The sequence below is a fragment of the Salvelinus alpinus genome, chromosome 16, assembly GCF_045679555.1.
Source record: "Salvelinus alpinus chromosome 16, SLU_Salpinus.1, whole genome shotgun sequence".
Classification (NCBI taxonomy): Eukaryota; Metazoa; Chordata; class Actinopteri; order Salmoniformes; family Salmonidae; genus Salvelinus; species Salvelinus alpinus.
In genome coordinates this window covers 36,765,796-36,781,129 of record NC_092101.1, presented here as the reverse complement: position 1 = coordinate 36,781,129, position 15,334 = coordinate 36,765,796, and the positions used below count along the sequence as shown (strand labels likewise).

The window sequence follows — 15,334 nt, the reverse complement described above, 5'->3', positions numbered from 1 at the left end:
TTGTATGAAGAATACAATTGAACAAAGCTGAATAACATAGAAATTCTATTTTCTCCAAATGATTTGAGGGAGTGTGCACATACGGCTATTCTGTGTTGAGCGGTTAACAAAGAAATAGGTACTCCTATATGCTTAATTTAGAGTTATTAATGTTACTTTAGTTTTTCTACAAAAATTTGTCTATATGTTTTGATTTTGAATACATTGTAAGACTGCATGTTGCGACTCTAATGTCAATTTGAAAAAAGTAGCTTGAAAGGTATGAGCTCTGCTTTGCTTTTTAGATTTTTTTTGGGCCACTTTAGTTGTGATACAAACATTATCAAAACATATAGGCCTAAGGGCTAGGCTACATGAGGTGTGATACAAACATTATCAAAACATATAGGCCTAAGGGCTAGGCTACATGAGGTGTATGACTATGATTAGAAAAAGTCACAAAAACAGGCATTGTTTCCTTAGAAATGTTGCGCAACATGAGCTCATAGGCTCTCATGAAGTGTTTGATTAGATTTTCTAAAACATTTGCATTAATATCAGAGTGATGAGAGGGACAGTAGAGTGATTTAGAGGGACAGTAGAGTGATTTATAGGGACAGTAGAGTGATGAGAGGGACAGTAGAGTGATGAGAGGGACAGTAGAGTGATGAGAGGGACAGTAGAGTGATTTAGAGGGACAGTAGAGTGATTTAGAGGGACAGTATAGTGATGAGAGGGACAGTGGAGTGATTTAGAGGGACAGTAGAGTGATTTAGAGGGACAGTAGAGTGATTTAGAGGGACAGTAGAGTGATGAGAGGGACAGTAGAGTGATGAGAGGGACAGTAGAGTGATTTAGAGGGACAGTAGAGTGATTTAGAGGGACAGTAGAGTGATTAGAGGGACAGTGGAGTGATGAGAGGGACAGTAGAGTGAGGAGACGGACAGTAGAGTGATTTAGAGGGACAGTAGAGTGATTTAGAGGGACAGTAGAGTGATTTAGAGGGACAGTAGAGTGAGGAGAGGGACAGTAGAGTGAGGAGACAGACAGTAGAGTGATTTAGAGGGACAGTAGAGTGATTTAGATGGACAGTAGAGTGATGTAGAGTGATTTAGAGGGACAGTAGAGTGATTTAGAGGGACAGTAGAGTGATTTAGAGGGACAGTAGAGTGATGAGAGAGACAGTAGAGTGATGAGAAGGACAGTAGAGTGATGTAGAGGGACAGTAGAGTGATTTAGAGGGACAGTAGAGTGATGACAGGGACAGTAGAGTGATTTAGAGTGACAGTAGAGTGATTTAGAGGGACATTAGAGTGATTTAGAGGGACAGTAGAGTGATTTAGAGGGACAGTAGAGTGATTTAGAAGGACAGTAGAGTGATTTAGAGGGACAGTAGAGTGATTTAGAGGGACAGTAGAGTGATTTAGAGGGACAGTAGAGTGATGAGAGGGACAGTAGAGTGATTTAGAGGGACAGTAGAGTGATTTAGTGGGACAGTAGAGGGATTTAGAGGGACAGTTGATTTAGAAGGAAAGTAGAGTGATTTAGAGGGACAGTAGAGTGATTTAGAGGGACAGAATTGTGATTTAGAAGGACAGTAGAGTGATTTAGAGGGACAGTAGAGTGATTTAGAAGGACAGTAGAGTGATTTAGAGTGATTTAGAGGGACAGTAGAGTGATTTAGAAGGACAGTAGAGTGATTTAGAGTGATTTAGAGGGACAGTAGAGTGATTTAGAGAGACAGTAGAGTGATTTAGAGGGACAGTAGAGTGATTTAGAGGGACAGTAGGGTGATTTAGAGGGACAGTAGGGTGATTTAGAGGGACAGTAGAGTGATGAGAGGGACAGTATAGTGATTTAGAGTGACAGTGGAGAGATTTAGAGGGACAGTAAAGTGATTTAGAGCGACAGTAGAGTGATTTAGAGGGACAGTAGAGTGCTGAGTACCAGGCAGTGTCACGCCCTGACCTTAGAGAGCCATTTTTATGTCTCTATTTGGTTTGGTCAGGGTGTGATTTGGGGTGGGCATTCTATGTTTTTGTTTTCTATGATTTTGTATTTCTATGTTTTGGCCGGGTATGGTCTATTGTTGTCTCTGATTGGGAACCATACTTAGGTAGCCCTTTTCCTCCTTTCAGTGTGGGAAGTTAACTTTGTTTGTGGCACATAGCCCTTAAGCTTCACGGTTGTTTTGTATTGTTTTTTGTCGGCGTCATCCTAAATAAAAGGAATATGTACGCTTAGCACGCTGCGCTTTGGTCTACTTCATTCGACGGCCGTGACAGGCAGTTAGAACATTTGGTAGGTACTAATGACCATCAGCAGCGTCAGAGCTTGGAGAAGCCTAATTTCCCTGACTAAATAGTCATGTGGAATTTGACTGCCTTCATGACTCGTGACTGCTGGTGTGGTGGTAATACAGTCACCGCAACAGCCCTACTGTCAACCATGAAGGGCATTGGGTTCAATAACTGATTCAAGTATATTTAGCCAGGTCCTAATTGGTATGTCGAATTTTATGTTCCTTTTGATGGCGTAGAAGGCCCTTCTTGCCTTGTCTCTCAGATCGTTCACAGCTTTGTGGAAGTTACCTGTGGCGCTGATGTTTAGGCCGAAGTACGTATAGTTTTTTTGTGTGCTCTAGGGTAACGGTGTCAAGATGGAAGTTGTATTTGTGGTCCTGACCACTGGACCTTTTTTGGAACACCATTATTTTGGTCTTACTGAGATTTACTTTCAGGGCCCAGGTCTGAATCTGTGCAGAAGATCTAGGTGCCGCTGTAGGCCCTCCTTTGTTGGGTACAGAAGCACCAGATCATCAGCAAACAGTAGACATTTGACTTCAGATTCTAGTAGGGTGAGGCCGGGTACTACAGACTGAGGGTGGGGCTTAAGCTGCATCCCTGACTCACCCCACGGCCCTGTGGAAGAAAATGTGTGTTTATTGATCATTTTAACCGCACACTTGTTGTTTGTGTACATGGATTTTACAATGTTGTATTTTTTTCCCACAACACCACTTTCCATCAATTTGTGTGTATAGCTCTCTCTCTCTCTCTCTCTCTCTCTCTCTCTCTCTCTCTCTCTCTCTCTCGCAGTAGGAAGGTTTATTCTTCTTCCAGTGATCTAGATGATGAATGGAGGGAGGGAGTTTTCCTCCCCTCTTCTCCTCTCAGGAGTTTGGCTCATTTGTATTCTGCCCCTCTCCTTTCTCCCCCTCTGTCCTTTCTCTGTCATCTTCGCTATGGGAAGTGGCAGTACAAGAACCCTGGTTAGTGAGCATACAGTATACAGCCACCCTCTCCTACACACCCCTACTGGTCACCTTCAAATAGACCTTGCCATCTGGAGCGGACCATCTGGACTGTACCACAGGGTAGCCGGTAGGGGGGTGAGACGAGAGCCCATTCAGGGAAGAAAGGGACGGTTACTGTGAAACGCTCACTGACTGAACTGACTGAACCCTTGACAATGGCTAGTGTTGAGGTCTGACAGATAGGTTGTGTGGTGGTTCACTGGTTGTTAACTGGTGGTTAACTGGGAGTTTCTCCAGGGAATGGTCAGCCATGAAGAGGTGTTAAATTATTCATTGATAGGTTTCACTGTTTAGTCTTTAAACACACATACACCAAAGACAGAGATACCAGCCAGTACCGCAGTGATTTACAATTATACCCTTTTCACAATATTCGTTTCACATTTTCCTTTTCAGCACATTTCCAGCGACTATGGTGAATGCATAACCAGGCTCAGTACAGTTTCATTTGGCCCAGTTTGATTTGGTTCAGCTCAGTAGTGTAAAAAGCCCGTATTAGAAGGAATACACAAAAACCTCTGAGAATGCACTAATTGAACCAATTTATCTATCTGGAACTTCTGTCCCTCTCTCTCTACAGGGATTGAACTGGTGGTTCTCCATGACCATGGTGTCTGTATATGTCTAACCTCTCTCGCCTCCCTCCCTCTCTCTCTCTACTTCCCCCTTCTCGCTCCCCTATCCTCTCCGGCTCTTTCTCCCCCCCACTCTCCCTCTTTACAGGGATTGAGTTGTGCCTGCCAGGCTGGCGTTTCTCCATGACCATGGTGGCCAGTTTCCTCATGGTGGGCGGGCAGCTGGTGATGCCCGTGGTGGCGGCTCTGTGTCGTGATTGGCCCGCCCGGGATGATTGGCAGGTCCTGCAGATTATCATCATCTGCCCCTTCGTCCTCATGCTGCCCTACATCTGGTAAGGAGACACACCCAAATGTCTTCCATGTCACCACTATTCTGTTGAGACATTCATCCTAGAGTTAGAGGTTGAAAATTTGAATGACCATGTAGTCCCACCCACTGAGGGGATAGCCACACCCACTTAGAGAGTGGCCCCTCCCACTGATGAAGTACCTCAGCCCACTGAGGGAGTCGGCCATGCTGTGGGGTTAGAGGTTAAAGACTTGGTCATCAGGACCAGGCTTCGACTTGTACAGTACATTACACACTGCATGCTCTGTTCAGATCTTTAGACAATACTCTCTTTCTCTCACTTCCCTTCTGTCATTCTTTCTCTCTTTGTCGTGTTTACTTCTCTCTCCCTTCCTTCCTTTCTTTCTCTCTCTCCTATACTCATTCCCTCACAACTTATTATCTTTCTCTCCCTACTCCCCTCCCATCTCCCCTACCCCCCTCCTGGCTCTCTGACTCCCCCCCTTTCTCTCTGTAGGATCTTCCCTGAGTCCCTGCGTTGGCTCCTGGCCACCCAGCACTACCGCCGCTCTAAAGCCATGATGCTCTGCATCGCCAGGAAGAACCAGGTCGACATGACAACCGAGCCCAGTGGCGTTCTAACAGGTGAAGGAGATGGAGAGACAGGGAGGGGAGAGGTAGAAAGACAGAGAGTAAAAGGAGAGCTGAAGAGACAAGGAGGGGAGAGGTAGCGAGACAGAGAGTAAAAGGACAGATGGAGAGACAGGGAGGGGAGAGGTAGAAAGACAGAGTAAAATGAGAGATGGAGAGACAGGGAGGGGAGAGGTCGAGAGACAGAGAGAAAAAGGAGAGATGGAGAGACAGAGAGGGGAGAGGTAGCGAGACAGAGAGAAAAAGGAGAGCTGAAGAGACAGAGAGGGGAGAGGTAGCGAGACAGAGAGAAAAAGGAGAGATGGAGAGACAGGGAGGGGAGAGGTAGCGAGACAGAGAGAAAAAGGAGAGATGGAGAGACAGGGAGGGGAGAGGTAGCGAGACAGAGAGAAAAAGGAGAGATGGAGAGACAGAGAGGGGAGAGGTAGCGAGACAGAGAGAAAAAGGAGAGATGGAGAGACAGAGAGGGGAGAGGTAGCGAGACAGAGAGAAAAAGGAGAGATGGAGAGACAGAGAGAAAAAGGAGAGATGGAGAGACAGAGAAGGAAAAGGAGAGATGGAGAGACAGAGAGGGAAAAGGAGAGATGGAGAGACAGAGAGGGGAGAGGTAGCGAGACAGAGAGAAAAAGGAGAGATGGAGAGACAGGAAGGGAAAGGACAGATGGAGAGACAGAGAGGGAAAAGACACTACATGTCAAAAAAGAACTGTGTTCTGTCCATGGCCACTACACAGATCCCTGGTTTGCAGCTGATCGTGCAGTATATACATATGGGATGTCTCACGTAGACTCAACAACAACACACCATTGTCTATTGCATTTACACTGATCATATTGTTGTTATAAACAACATGTAACTGGAGGTCTCGGATTTCAGGTCTCGGATTTCTGTGATGATTTCTGTGATGAAATGTGTATGCCATGGATTCAGTCAGTCAGACACAGTGTCAAACACACACACACTCGTTCATTTTTATATGTGCAACTGCAGGGCTTTAGGTTCATATGATGAAATATATCTGCAAGGCTTGATGGCAAACACATCCACTCTCCATGAGAAATGAGTTTAACGCAGGGAGCAGATTAATACAGCTGGATCAATAAAATAAAGTGTTTTATTTCAGATCTCATACACACACATCAACCCACAGAAGACCATTACTGTATAATCTGTGTAGTGTGGATGCTGGCTCCATGTAGGTGCGTGCGTGAGTGTGTGTTGTTTCCTTGCCAGTGTAAAGGTCTCACACTGTGTTCTATCTCACCATCAGAGCTGGAGCATGAGCTGCATAAGAAGCCAAAGAGGACCTGCATCGTCAAGATGACCAGCACCAGAAACCTGTGGAAGAACATCGTCGTGCTCTGTGTCAACTCGTAAGTCTGTCTGTGTGTGTGCGCATCTGTGTGTAATTGTATCGAAGGCAGTGGGTAATGTGCCAAACAGAGCATGAATTTCATATGAGTTAGGTTTCCCATTGAGAAACGGTACATTGTGGCGATGACAAGGCTGTGTGCCGGTATAGTTTGTGGCTATGACAAGGCTGTGTGCCGGTATAGTTTGTGGCTATGACAAGGCTGTGTGCCGGTATAGTTTGTGGCTATGACAAGGCTGTGTGCCGGTATAGTTTGTGGCTATGACAAGGCTGTGTGCCGGTATAGTTTGTGGCTATGACAAAGCTGTGTGCCGGTATAGTTTGTGGCTATGACAAGGCTGTGTGCCGGTATAGTTTGTGGCTATGACAAGGCTGTGTGCCGGTATAGTTTGTGGCTATGACAAGGCTGTGTGCCGGTATAGTTTGTGGCTATGACAAGGCTGTGTGCCGGTATAGTTTGTGGCTATGACAAGGCTGTGTGCCGGTATAGTTTGTGGCTATGACAAGGTTGTGTGTGTGTGTGTGTGTGTGTGTGTGTGTGTGTGTGTGTGTGTGTGTGTGTGTGTGTGTGTGTGTGTGTGTGTGGGTAACTGGTGGGATCTGCTTTCCCGCTTGGGAAACCATACACTGGTTAAATCAACGTTGTTCCAACCAACGTGAAATAGATATTGAATTGACGTCTTTGCCCAGTGGGCAATGTCTTAACCATTAGACCAGGAGAGAATACCCTTCCGCCAGAGAGTCCAACTCACCTACGCTACATGTCTCTCTCTCCTCAGGTTGACTGGGTACGGTATCCACCACTGTTTTGCCCGCAGTATGATGGACCCAGAGGCTCCTGTGTCGGCCATGTTTCACGCTGACTACTACACTATGGCTGGCATCGCCGTAGCGACGTGCCTGGCGCTGTGTCCGGCCGTGGCATTCATGGGTCGTCGGGGCGGACTGCTCACCTTCATGATCATCACCGCCCTGGCATCACTGCTGCAGCTGGGTCTGCTCAACTGTGAGTTGGAGACACACACACACACACACACACGTGTTATGCATACACACACAAATGAAACACAGATATATATACATCTTATCTCTATTAAATAAACATTTAGGTCAACCTTCAGTTTATGAAAGCCCATGTTTTGTCAGATGTTTTAACAAGTGACCAATGCAGGCATCCCCCTCATAATTCTTCATTCTCAAATAGCTCATTACATGGGAAAACACAAAGAAATATCATCCCATTATAATTTGAATCTGTCATAGACAAATGTCATACTCAGATAATGGACTTACAGTGCTTCAGAGAAGTCACTACTGGGAGAATGTCACTTTCTGCATCATTACCTCTGTTCTTCAGTCATTATATCAGATCAACAGTATCTGTCAGACAAATAATTAGATCTTCTAATGGCTATGCTCATTCTAATTTTCTCTATTTTTCTTCCCCCCACCCTGGCCTTTGTTTGAATATAGTGATTGGCAAGTACAGCCTTCGCCATGACACAGGTACAGTTTGATTTTATAAAATCATACTCAGACCGATTGGAAGAATGCACTCATTGGATCCAGGTATAACCCTTTAGGTTCCAGGTTAAACCCTTTAGGTTCCAGGTATAAACCCTTTAGGTTCCAGGTTAAACCCTTTAGGTTCCAGGTATAACCCTTTAGGTTCCAGGTTAAACCCTTTAGGTTCCAGGTTAAACCCTTTAGGTTCCAGGTATAACCCTTTAGGTTCCAGGTTAAACCCTTTAGGTTCCAGGTTAAACCCTTTAGGTTCCAGGTATAACCCTTTAGGTTCCAGGTTAAACCCTTTAGGTTCCAGGTTAAACCCTTTAGGTTCCAGGTTAAACCCTTTAGGTTCCAGGTATAACCCTTTAGGTTCCAGGTTAAACCCTTTAGGTTCCAGGTTAAACCCTTTAGGTTCCAGGTTAAACCCTTTAGGTTCCAGGTATAACCCTTTAGGTTCCAGGTTAAAACCCTTTAGGTTCCAGGTATAACCCTTTAGGATCCAGGTATAACCCTTTAGGTTCCAGGTTAAAACCCTTTAGGTTCCAGGTTAAACCCTTTAGGTTCCAGGTATAACCCTTTAGGTTCCAGGTATAACCCTTTAGGTTCCAGGTATAACCCTTTAGGTTCCAGGTTAAACCCTTTAGGATCCAGGTATAACCCTTTAGGTTCCAGGTATAACCCTTTAGGTTCCAGGTTAAACCCTTTAGGTTCCAGTTAAAACCCTTTAGGTTCCAGGTATAACCCTTTAGGTTCCAGGTATAACCCTTTAGGTTCCAGGTATAACCCTTTAGGTTCCAGGTATAACCCTTTAGGTTCCAGGAATAACCCTTTAGGTTCCAGGTTAAACCCTTTAGGATCCAGGTATAACCCTTTAGGTTCCAGGAATAACCCTTTAGGTTCCAGGTTAAACCCTTTAGGTTCCAGGTATAACCCTTTTAACCTGGGGCGGCAGGTAGCCTAGTGGTTAGAGCGTTGGGCTAGTAACTGAAAGGTTGCTAGATTGAATCCCCGAGATGACAAGGTAAAAATCTGTCGTTCTGCCCCTGAACAAGGCTGTTAACCCATTGTTCCTAGGCTGTCATTGTAAATAATTAGTTCTTAACTGACTTGCCTAGTTAAGTAAAGGTAAAAAAAGGGGGTTCTACCTGGAACCAAAAAGGGTTCACCTATTGGGACAGCCAAATAACTGTTTTTGGAACCATTTTTCTAAGAGCATATGCCGGTCAGGTGCTCTACAGGCCAGCCTCAGGCTCAATCTGTTGATTTTGTGTTGTAGAATATACAAAACAGTCATTAAATAAAATGAATGGCTAGTCAATACACCACTGTGTTCGGTTTTTATTAAGTGAAATGTTTATACTTATGATGTATGTGTCTCACCTCCTCTCGTGTGCCTCCTCCTCTTGTATGGTTAGTTCTGAGGGACACGCTAAACAGGAAGTTCTCTGTGGCATTCTCCATCATTGGAATGTTCTCCTCTCATGCCGTCAGCACCCTCAGCATCTTCTTCTGCGCTGAGATCACTCCCACCGTCATCAGGTAACACACACACCTATGTATGGTCTGACCGCTCCCACACACACCTACAGTTATTTGATTCCTATAACTACACACTACAGGTGGTTGGTGGCACCTTAATTGGGGAGGACGGGCTTGTGGTAATGGCTGGAGCGGAACATGTGGAAAGGTATCAACAACATAACATCAAACACATGGACACCGTTCCATTCGCTCCTTCCAGCCATTATGAGCCGTCCTCCCCTCAGCAGCCTCCACTGCTACTCACCAAGTTTTAGGTTTGTGTTAGTGGCCTACTAGCGCCATCTTGTGGTGTAGTCTGTATGTGTCATATAAATGCAATTTGACAGAGACTGCTGTTCTAGAATGTAGATCAGGGAAGGGCAACTGGCGGCCCACGGATCAATTTCACAAGAACAACAAATATATGGATTTTGTTTTGGGGGAGGACGACGACGGCTCCGTCGGGGTCTCAACTTACTGTTGAGAGTAAGAATAATAAAATACACAAGGTGCAATTTTGAAAATTGGTTGTGCATCAGCAGTTACTCAATTAGCTCGTCAGCTATTTTTTTTTTGATTGGTAGTAGTCTAGCGGCCCGCTATCTAAACTTGTAGTAAGCATAGTGGAATTACTTACCGGGGTGGGCCCATTGCTCATCAGTTATCATATTAACAACTGCAAACGTTTACCTCCCCTCTATAGCAAACTGTAGAATTAGAGGAATTTAAGTGTAAAACTGACTCTCCCTCTGTCTTCCTTCCTCCCCCAGGGGTGGTGGTCTGGGCCTGGTCCTGGCCAGTGCTGGCTTCGGCATGCTGACGGCCCCCATCATGGAGCTTCACAACCAGAAGGGCTACTTCCTGCATCACATGATCTTCGCTGCCTGCACCCTGCTGTGCATCATCTGTCTGCTACTGCTGCCCGAGCCGCGCAACCAGCCCCTGCCAGAGAGCCTCGCGGATGGGGAGAGCTACACTCGCCAGCCCCTCCTCACCCACCGGCCTGGAGAGCAGCACCTCCTTCTCACCAAGCCTGGGAATAGGGATTTATACTCCCGGGTCCACGACACGCCGCAACATCTTACGGCCACCGGGGGCGCCACAACAGCAGCGGCTACTGCTCTTGCAGCAGTGCCGATGTCGTATGCAACCAGAGGGGAGGTGATCAGTAATATTATGGTGTCAAATGGGGTGGGAGGGTCGTTGTAGCAGCAGACACACACTCCTCTCTGACACACACAGACAGAGGATAGGACAAGACTGTGCTGCGGGGATGGCAGGGACTGTCCCAAATAAACTGTCCCACTCCTGGTCACTGTCATGACTGGCCTGGTCTGATGTGATCATTCAGTCAGGAGAACATGGAATAATTCCGCTTGTCAGATTCTTCCATGAGGAATTCTTTAATTTTAAAACATTCCCATTCTGGTGGGTTTAATGGACAAATGAACCCTCTCATTAGACTCATGATGCGATCTGTCCACGTTGTGTTAGTGCGAAAGGGGGAAATCGAGCTTCCCCAATCATGGACATCCAAGATTTGGACAAAATAAAAAAATTATTACTATTCAGATGCCCCAGGAGGGCATCAATGGTTGGATTTAAATGGGTGGTAATGTATTATGGGGATGTAGTGATTCTCTTCGTCCTAAATGTCACCATATTCCCTATATAGTGTACTGCTTTTGACCAGGGCCTGCATAGTGCACTACTCATGACCCGAGGCCTATCTATAGTGAATAGGGTATTATTTTGAACACTCGATATGATTTAGTAAGACTTTGAGGGCCTGCAATAGAACAGGATCTTGGAACAAAATATGGAAAAGTATGTGTTTGCAATTAACTGAAACTCGTTACAATGACTTACATGTATTAGTGCCCATAGGGTAGTTGTTGCCAAGGGTTGGCAGTGTGTAGAATGAGTACCATGGTTTCTGCATGGGTCCATGCTGAGGAGGGATGTCATGGTGTTTGTAAGTTATCAGCAGAGTAGTGTACTCAAACCGCATAGAGACAAATGTAGAGAGCAGCAGAGCAGACACTGTATTCTATATTTCATTTGAAACATCATGACTTTCAACAGTGATGTGTGCTCTATGCAATTCATTTCCCTGTTTATTTTTTTTTGCACTAAAATTCTAAGTTAAATCAAATGTAATAAAATATTTGTCAGCCAACTTGTTTTAGGTGAAACTGCTGTGCTCTAAATTGAATAAAAGGGTAGGCCTATATCCTGTAGCCTACTTGATGGGTTTATTTATGAATTTGTGCTTCCCACCCCCCTGTCAAAAGTCCAAGTTGGCACTTTATCCTTAGTAGCAGTGGAATCAATATGATGACTTTAGAAAACGGAGTATTGCTTCCCCCATTTAATGTTGGTGAATGATGGTTGTCATCAACACAATGCTATGTGAGTGACAGCCGGAAACCTAAAAACTGTGATGGAAAAGGATTCAAACTTTTAATGGTGTTTTTATTTCCGTATTCTATGGTGTTGAGTGGACACTACTAGTTAGTTACTAGTATGTGCAGAATATGTCCCAAATAGCACCCTATTTGCTACATGGTGTACTACTTGGTCAAAAGTAGTGCACTACATAGGGAATAGGGTACAATTTGAGATTGAGCCTGTCACCACTATGAAACATATGTTTCTGAATGGCTTTATCATGATGGTTATTTTGTTAAAAAAAAAAAAAAACATTTTACAACTGGACAGGCGACTTTGAAAGAATCATTCAGTAATTCAGTATTTATTTTTGTCATGTTGCCAAGGGCATTCTTGTTCCTTGAAATACCTCTTTAATTTAGCTAATTCTGACCTTTCCTGTCCTCAACACTGTGGTAAATAATGTTAGTAGTATATTGCTGTTTTTAGGACTTGTTTCAACCTGTCTCTTTAGCACGGTTAAATAATGGCTGGCCATGCCACGAAGCACAATGTCTATCGGGGTTTTGAAAGGGTTAGTGTCTAGTTTATTAGCTTAGTACAATAGTGTGATCTAGTTAGAACAGCTGTGACTTAGAGTATGTTTGTATACAAACTACTCTAACATACAAATGATTAATACACACCTTACATTGACGGCCTCAGGTGATTTTATTTGTCCCCCTAAGTTTTCTGAAAAGACTGTAGAAACACCAGCAAATCAGCTCCAACTGATTTTAATTTCAGAAGTCTGTTACAAAGTATTCCCACGCATAAGAGATATGTGACCGTATACAATGTAAACAAGATTTGAAATGATTTTGTTTTCATCAAATATCTATTTGGGCTTCCTTCAGCCAATTTGCAGTCTACAAATCATTTTTAAGTATGGTCCGGCCCCCTGACCATCCACTCAAGAAAAATGAATCAGCTGCTGCTGAATCTAGTTAATGATCCCTGATGTATGCACTATTATATTTCATGTACTAGGCACATCAATTAGTTTCATAGGACAATTTGTCACACAATGTGCATAGATGACCTTAAAAAGGCCAAGTATACTCTATACATTTCTACCATATTTGATGCAAATGACACATATTTTGACGATGGACACCTTGTATTGTTTATTTGGTAGTTTGTAAATGTTTATCAATGAAATTTTGTGGTAAAATAAATGAAATTCCATGAGTGATTGTCAACCACTAATATTTTCTAAATGTTTTTTGTTATATGATGCACTTGTACATATTAAAACCATAAATGTTGTTTTGATAATAAACCACTTAATGTATTGTTTGTCAATAAATGAACACTATCGAGGTGATACATGTGATGTCTGTAAGACTCAGTTTGTGGGTGGGCAGTGGGCACAGGAAATGTTGTGTGCGTCTGCAGCCTCTAAACAGAGACAGTCTCTGGTTAGATCTCAAGCAAAAGTGCTGAAACAGCTAGTGACAAACAGTCTAGACAGGTAGGTAATGTTGTTCTCTCCATTGTATTATTTCAGTATAAAGTCAATATAAATGGGGGCAAAGAGAAAAATGTATCAGTGTGAACTTCCATCTCCTTCTTTATCCTATTCTCCACCAGCAGAGACAGGTTGGAGTCGGTCATGCGCAGATTGTAGCTCACAAACACCTGTTTCTTAGTCCTCTTAGCTGGAAAACAAAGGATAAGGAGGACAGCTGGGTTAGTGATGTTTCAAATCGTGTAAACTGACACCAACAAAAGAGAATCATACTGGTTAGTGGTTTAAGTTTCTAGCTTTCTGTAAATGTTCTGATTCTGAATAACATATAGCAACTATAGTGAAGAAAAAAATAAACACAACATGTAAAGTGTTGGTCCCGTGTTTCATGAGCTGAAATAAAAGATCCACAAATGTTCAATACACATAAAAGCTTATCTCAAATTTTGTGTACAAATTTGTTTACATCCCTGTTAGTGAGCATCTTTCCTTTGCCAAGATACGCCACACCTGTCAGGTGGATGGATTTAATCAAGAAGCTGATTAAACAGCATGATCATTACACAGGTGCACCTTCTACTGGGGAGAATAAAAAGCTACTCTAAAATGTGCAGTTTTGTCACACAACACAATGCCACAGATGTCTCAAGTTGAGGGAGTGTGCAATTGGCATGCTGACTGCATGAATGTCCACCAGTCTTGCCAGAGAATTGAATGTTAATTTCTCTACCAACATTGTTTTAGAGAATTTGGCAGTACGTCCAACCAGCGTCACAACCACAGACCACACGTAACCACGCCATCCCAGGACCTCCACACCCAGCTTCTTCACCTGCAAAATCGTCTGAGACTAGCCACCTGGACAGCTGATGAAACTGAGGGGTATTTATTTCTGTATTAAAGTATTAAAACTCATTCTGGTGGCTGGGCCTGGCTCCCCAGTGGGTGGGCCTATGCCCTCCCATCCATAGATTAGGGCCTCATTTATTTATTTCAATTGACTGACTTCCTTATATGAACTGTAACTCAGTAAAATTGTTGCATGTTGAGTTTATTTTTTATTCAGTATAAATCTATGTATAATTGATTGTTAGACAAATTTCACTGTAAGCACAATGTTGTGGCATCTTGGATAAATTTGTTTGTGTGTGTGTAAATATGTGGCCTGTCTTATGCTGCGTTCAAAACAACTGGGAACTTGGAAATCTCTGATTCCAACAAAGGGAGTTCAAGACAAATGCGAATTCAGAAAAAAACGAGGTCCGACCATAGCCTCGGGAAGTAGAGATGCTCCAGCACCACCTGGAAAATCTGAATAAAAACAGTTAATACAAAAATATGTTTTTTTAGTCCTGTATTTGCGTTCCGATATAGCTCCGTCTTTCTAGAGCGCCGACTTTCTGACCTGATGTTTTTTAAATCCAAATTCCCAGTTGTCTTGAAAGCACCATTATGATAGCATGAAGCTGGACAATTACACCACAGTCTGTGGAGGTTACAGCCAATCTTCTGAGAGATAGGATATTGACAGGAAGATGAAGAAAGGGGAGCTTACTCAATCTCTGCGCCAGTGAATTCTAGGTGGTTTCAGATGGGTCCCCCAGGACTAAGGTAGACAGCGGCATCGAATCCTGAATACACACACACACCTGATATAATATCTTTAACATAGCTAGCTGGAAACATTACACAGTGAAGCTAGCTAGCTTCCAATCTCTGTTAGCTAGTCTGCTCTGTAACAGTGTATTTGTTGTACAGTAGGCTACTCACAAATTTACTTTCCATTGAAACAGCCAAGTTGGACAAGACGGGGTTCGAGCCGACCCAAAGGAAGAAAAAAAACATTGAGTTTCATGACGTGAAAGTGAACCGTTTGCGCCAGAATCTTCTCTGAGAAATCGTGCACTGTAATGGCATCGCCTACTGCTCCATTTTCTGATATGTTCATTTTGAATAGCTGTTTGTAGGAAGACAAGTAGCTACGACTAAACGAGACGATTCATTTGAATTTGTTCAACCAACTCATGTGCGCCCGTAAACCAGAAGTCACTTCCTGGTTTCTGGAACGCGTAAGCAATCGATAGAAGCACTTGCACGTGATTCTGAACACCATGAGAAACATGATTGGCTAGCTGTGTATTGTTCCCGCCTTTGCTTGAATGTCATTCGGTCCTCAAAGTGTCAACATCTTTTCGAAACCGGAAATCTTTGCAAGCTG

At 43.7% G+C, this 15,334-nt stretch overlaps 1 protein-coding gene and 1 long non-coding RNA gene across 2 annotated transcripts in view; one reads left to right on the top strand and one right to left on the bottom strand.

The window, feature by feature from the left end:
* Positions 1-12,981, top strand: part of LOC139541433 (solute carrier family 22 member 23-like) — a 35,090-nt gene extending 22,109 nt beyond the window's left edge. Inside the window, exons 4-10 of the mRNA XM_071346094.1 lie at positions 4,019-4,205; positions 4,680-4,807; positions 6,084-6,186; positions 6,965-7,191; positions 7,659-7,691; positions 9,110-9,233; positions 9,986-12,981. Of these exons, the coding sequence (XP_071202195.1) occupies positions 4,019-4,205; positions 4,680-4,807; positions 6,084-6,186; positions 6,965-7,191; positions 7,659-7,691; positions 9,110-9,233; positions 9,986-10,424 (1,241 nt within the window). The 3' untranslated portion in view covers positions 10,425-12,981. The remainder of the gene's footprint in view (positions 1-4,018; positions 4,206-4,679; positions 4,808-6,083; positions 6,187-6,964; positions 7,192-7,658; positions 7,692-9,109; positions 9,234-9,985) is intronic.
* A 143-nt stretch (positions 12,982-13,124) lies between these two features.
* Positions 13,125-15,264, bottom strand: LOC139541434 (uncharacterized). The gene is made up of 3 exons (XR_011668344.1): positions 14,887-15,264; positions 14,672-14,747; positions 13,125-13,306 (listed from the first exon to the last, which is right to left on the bottom strand). It is a non-coding gene; the product is annotated as an uncharacterized lncRNA (long non-coding RNA).
* Between the last annotated feature and the right edge of the window lie 70 nt (positions 15,265-15,334).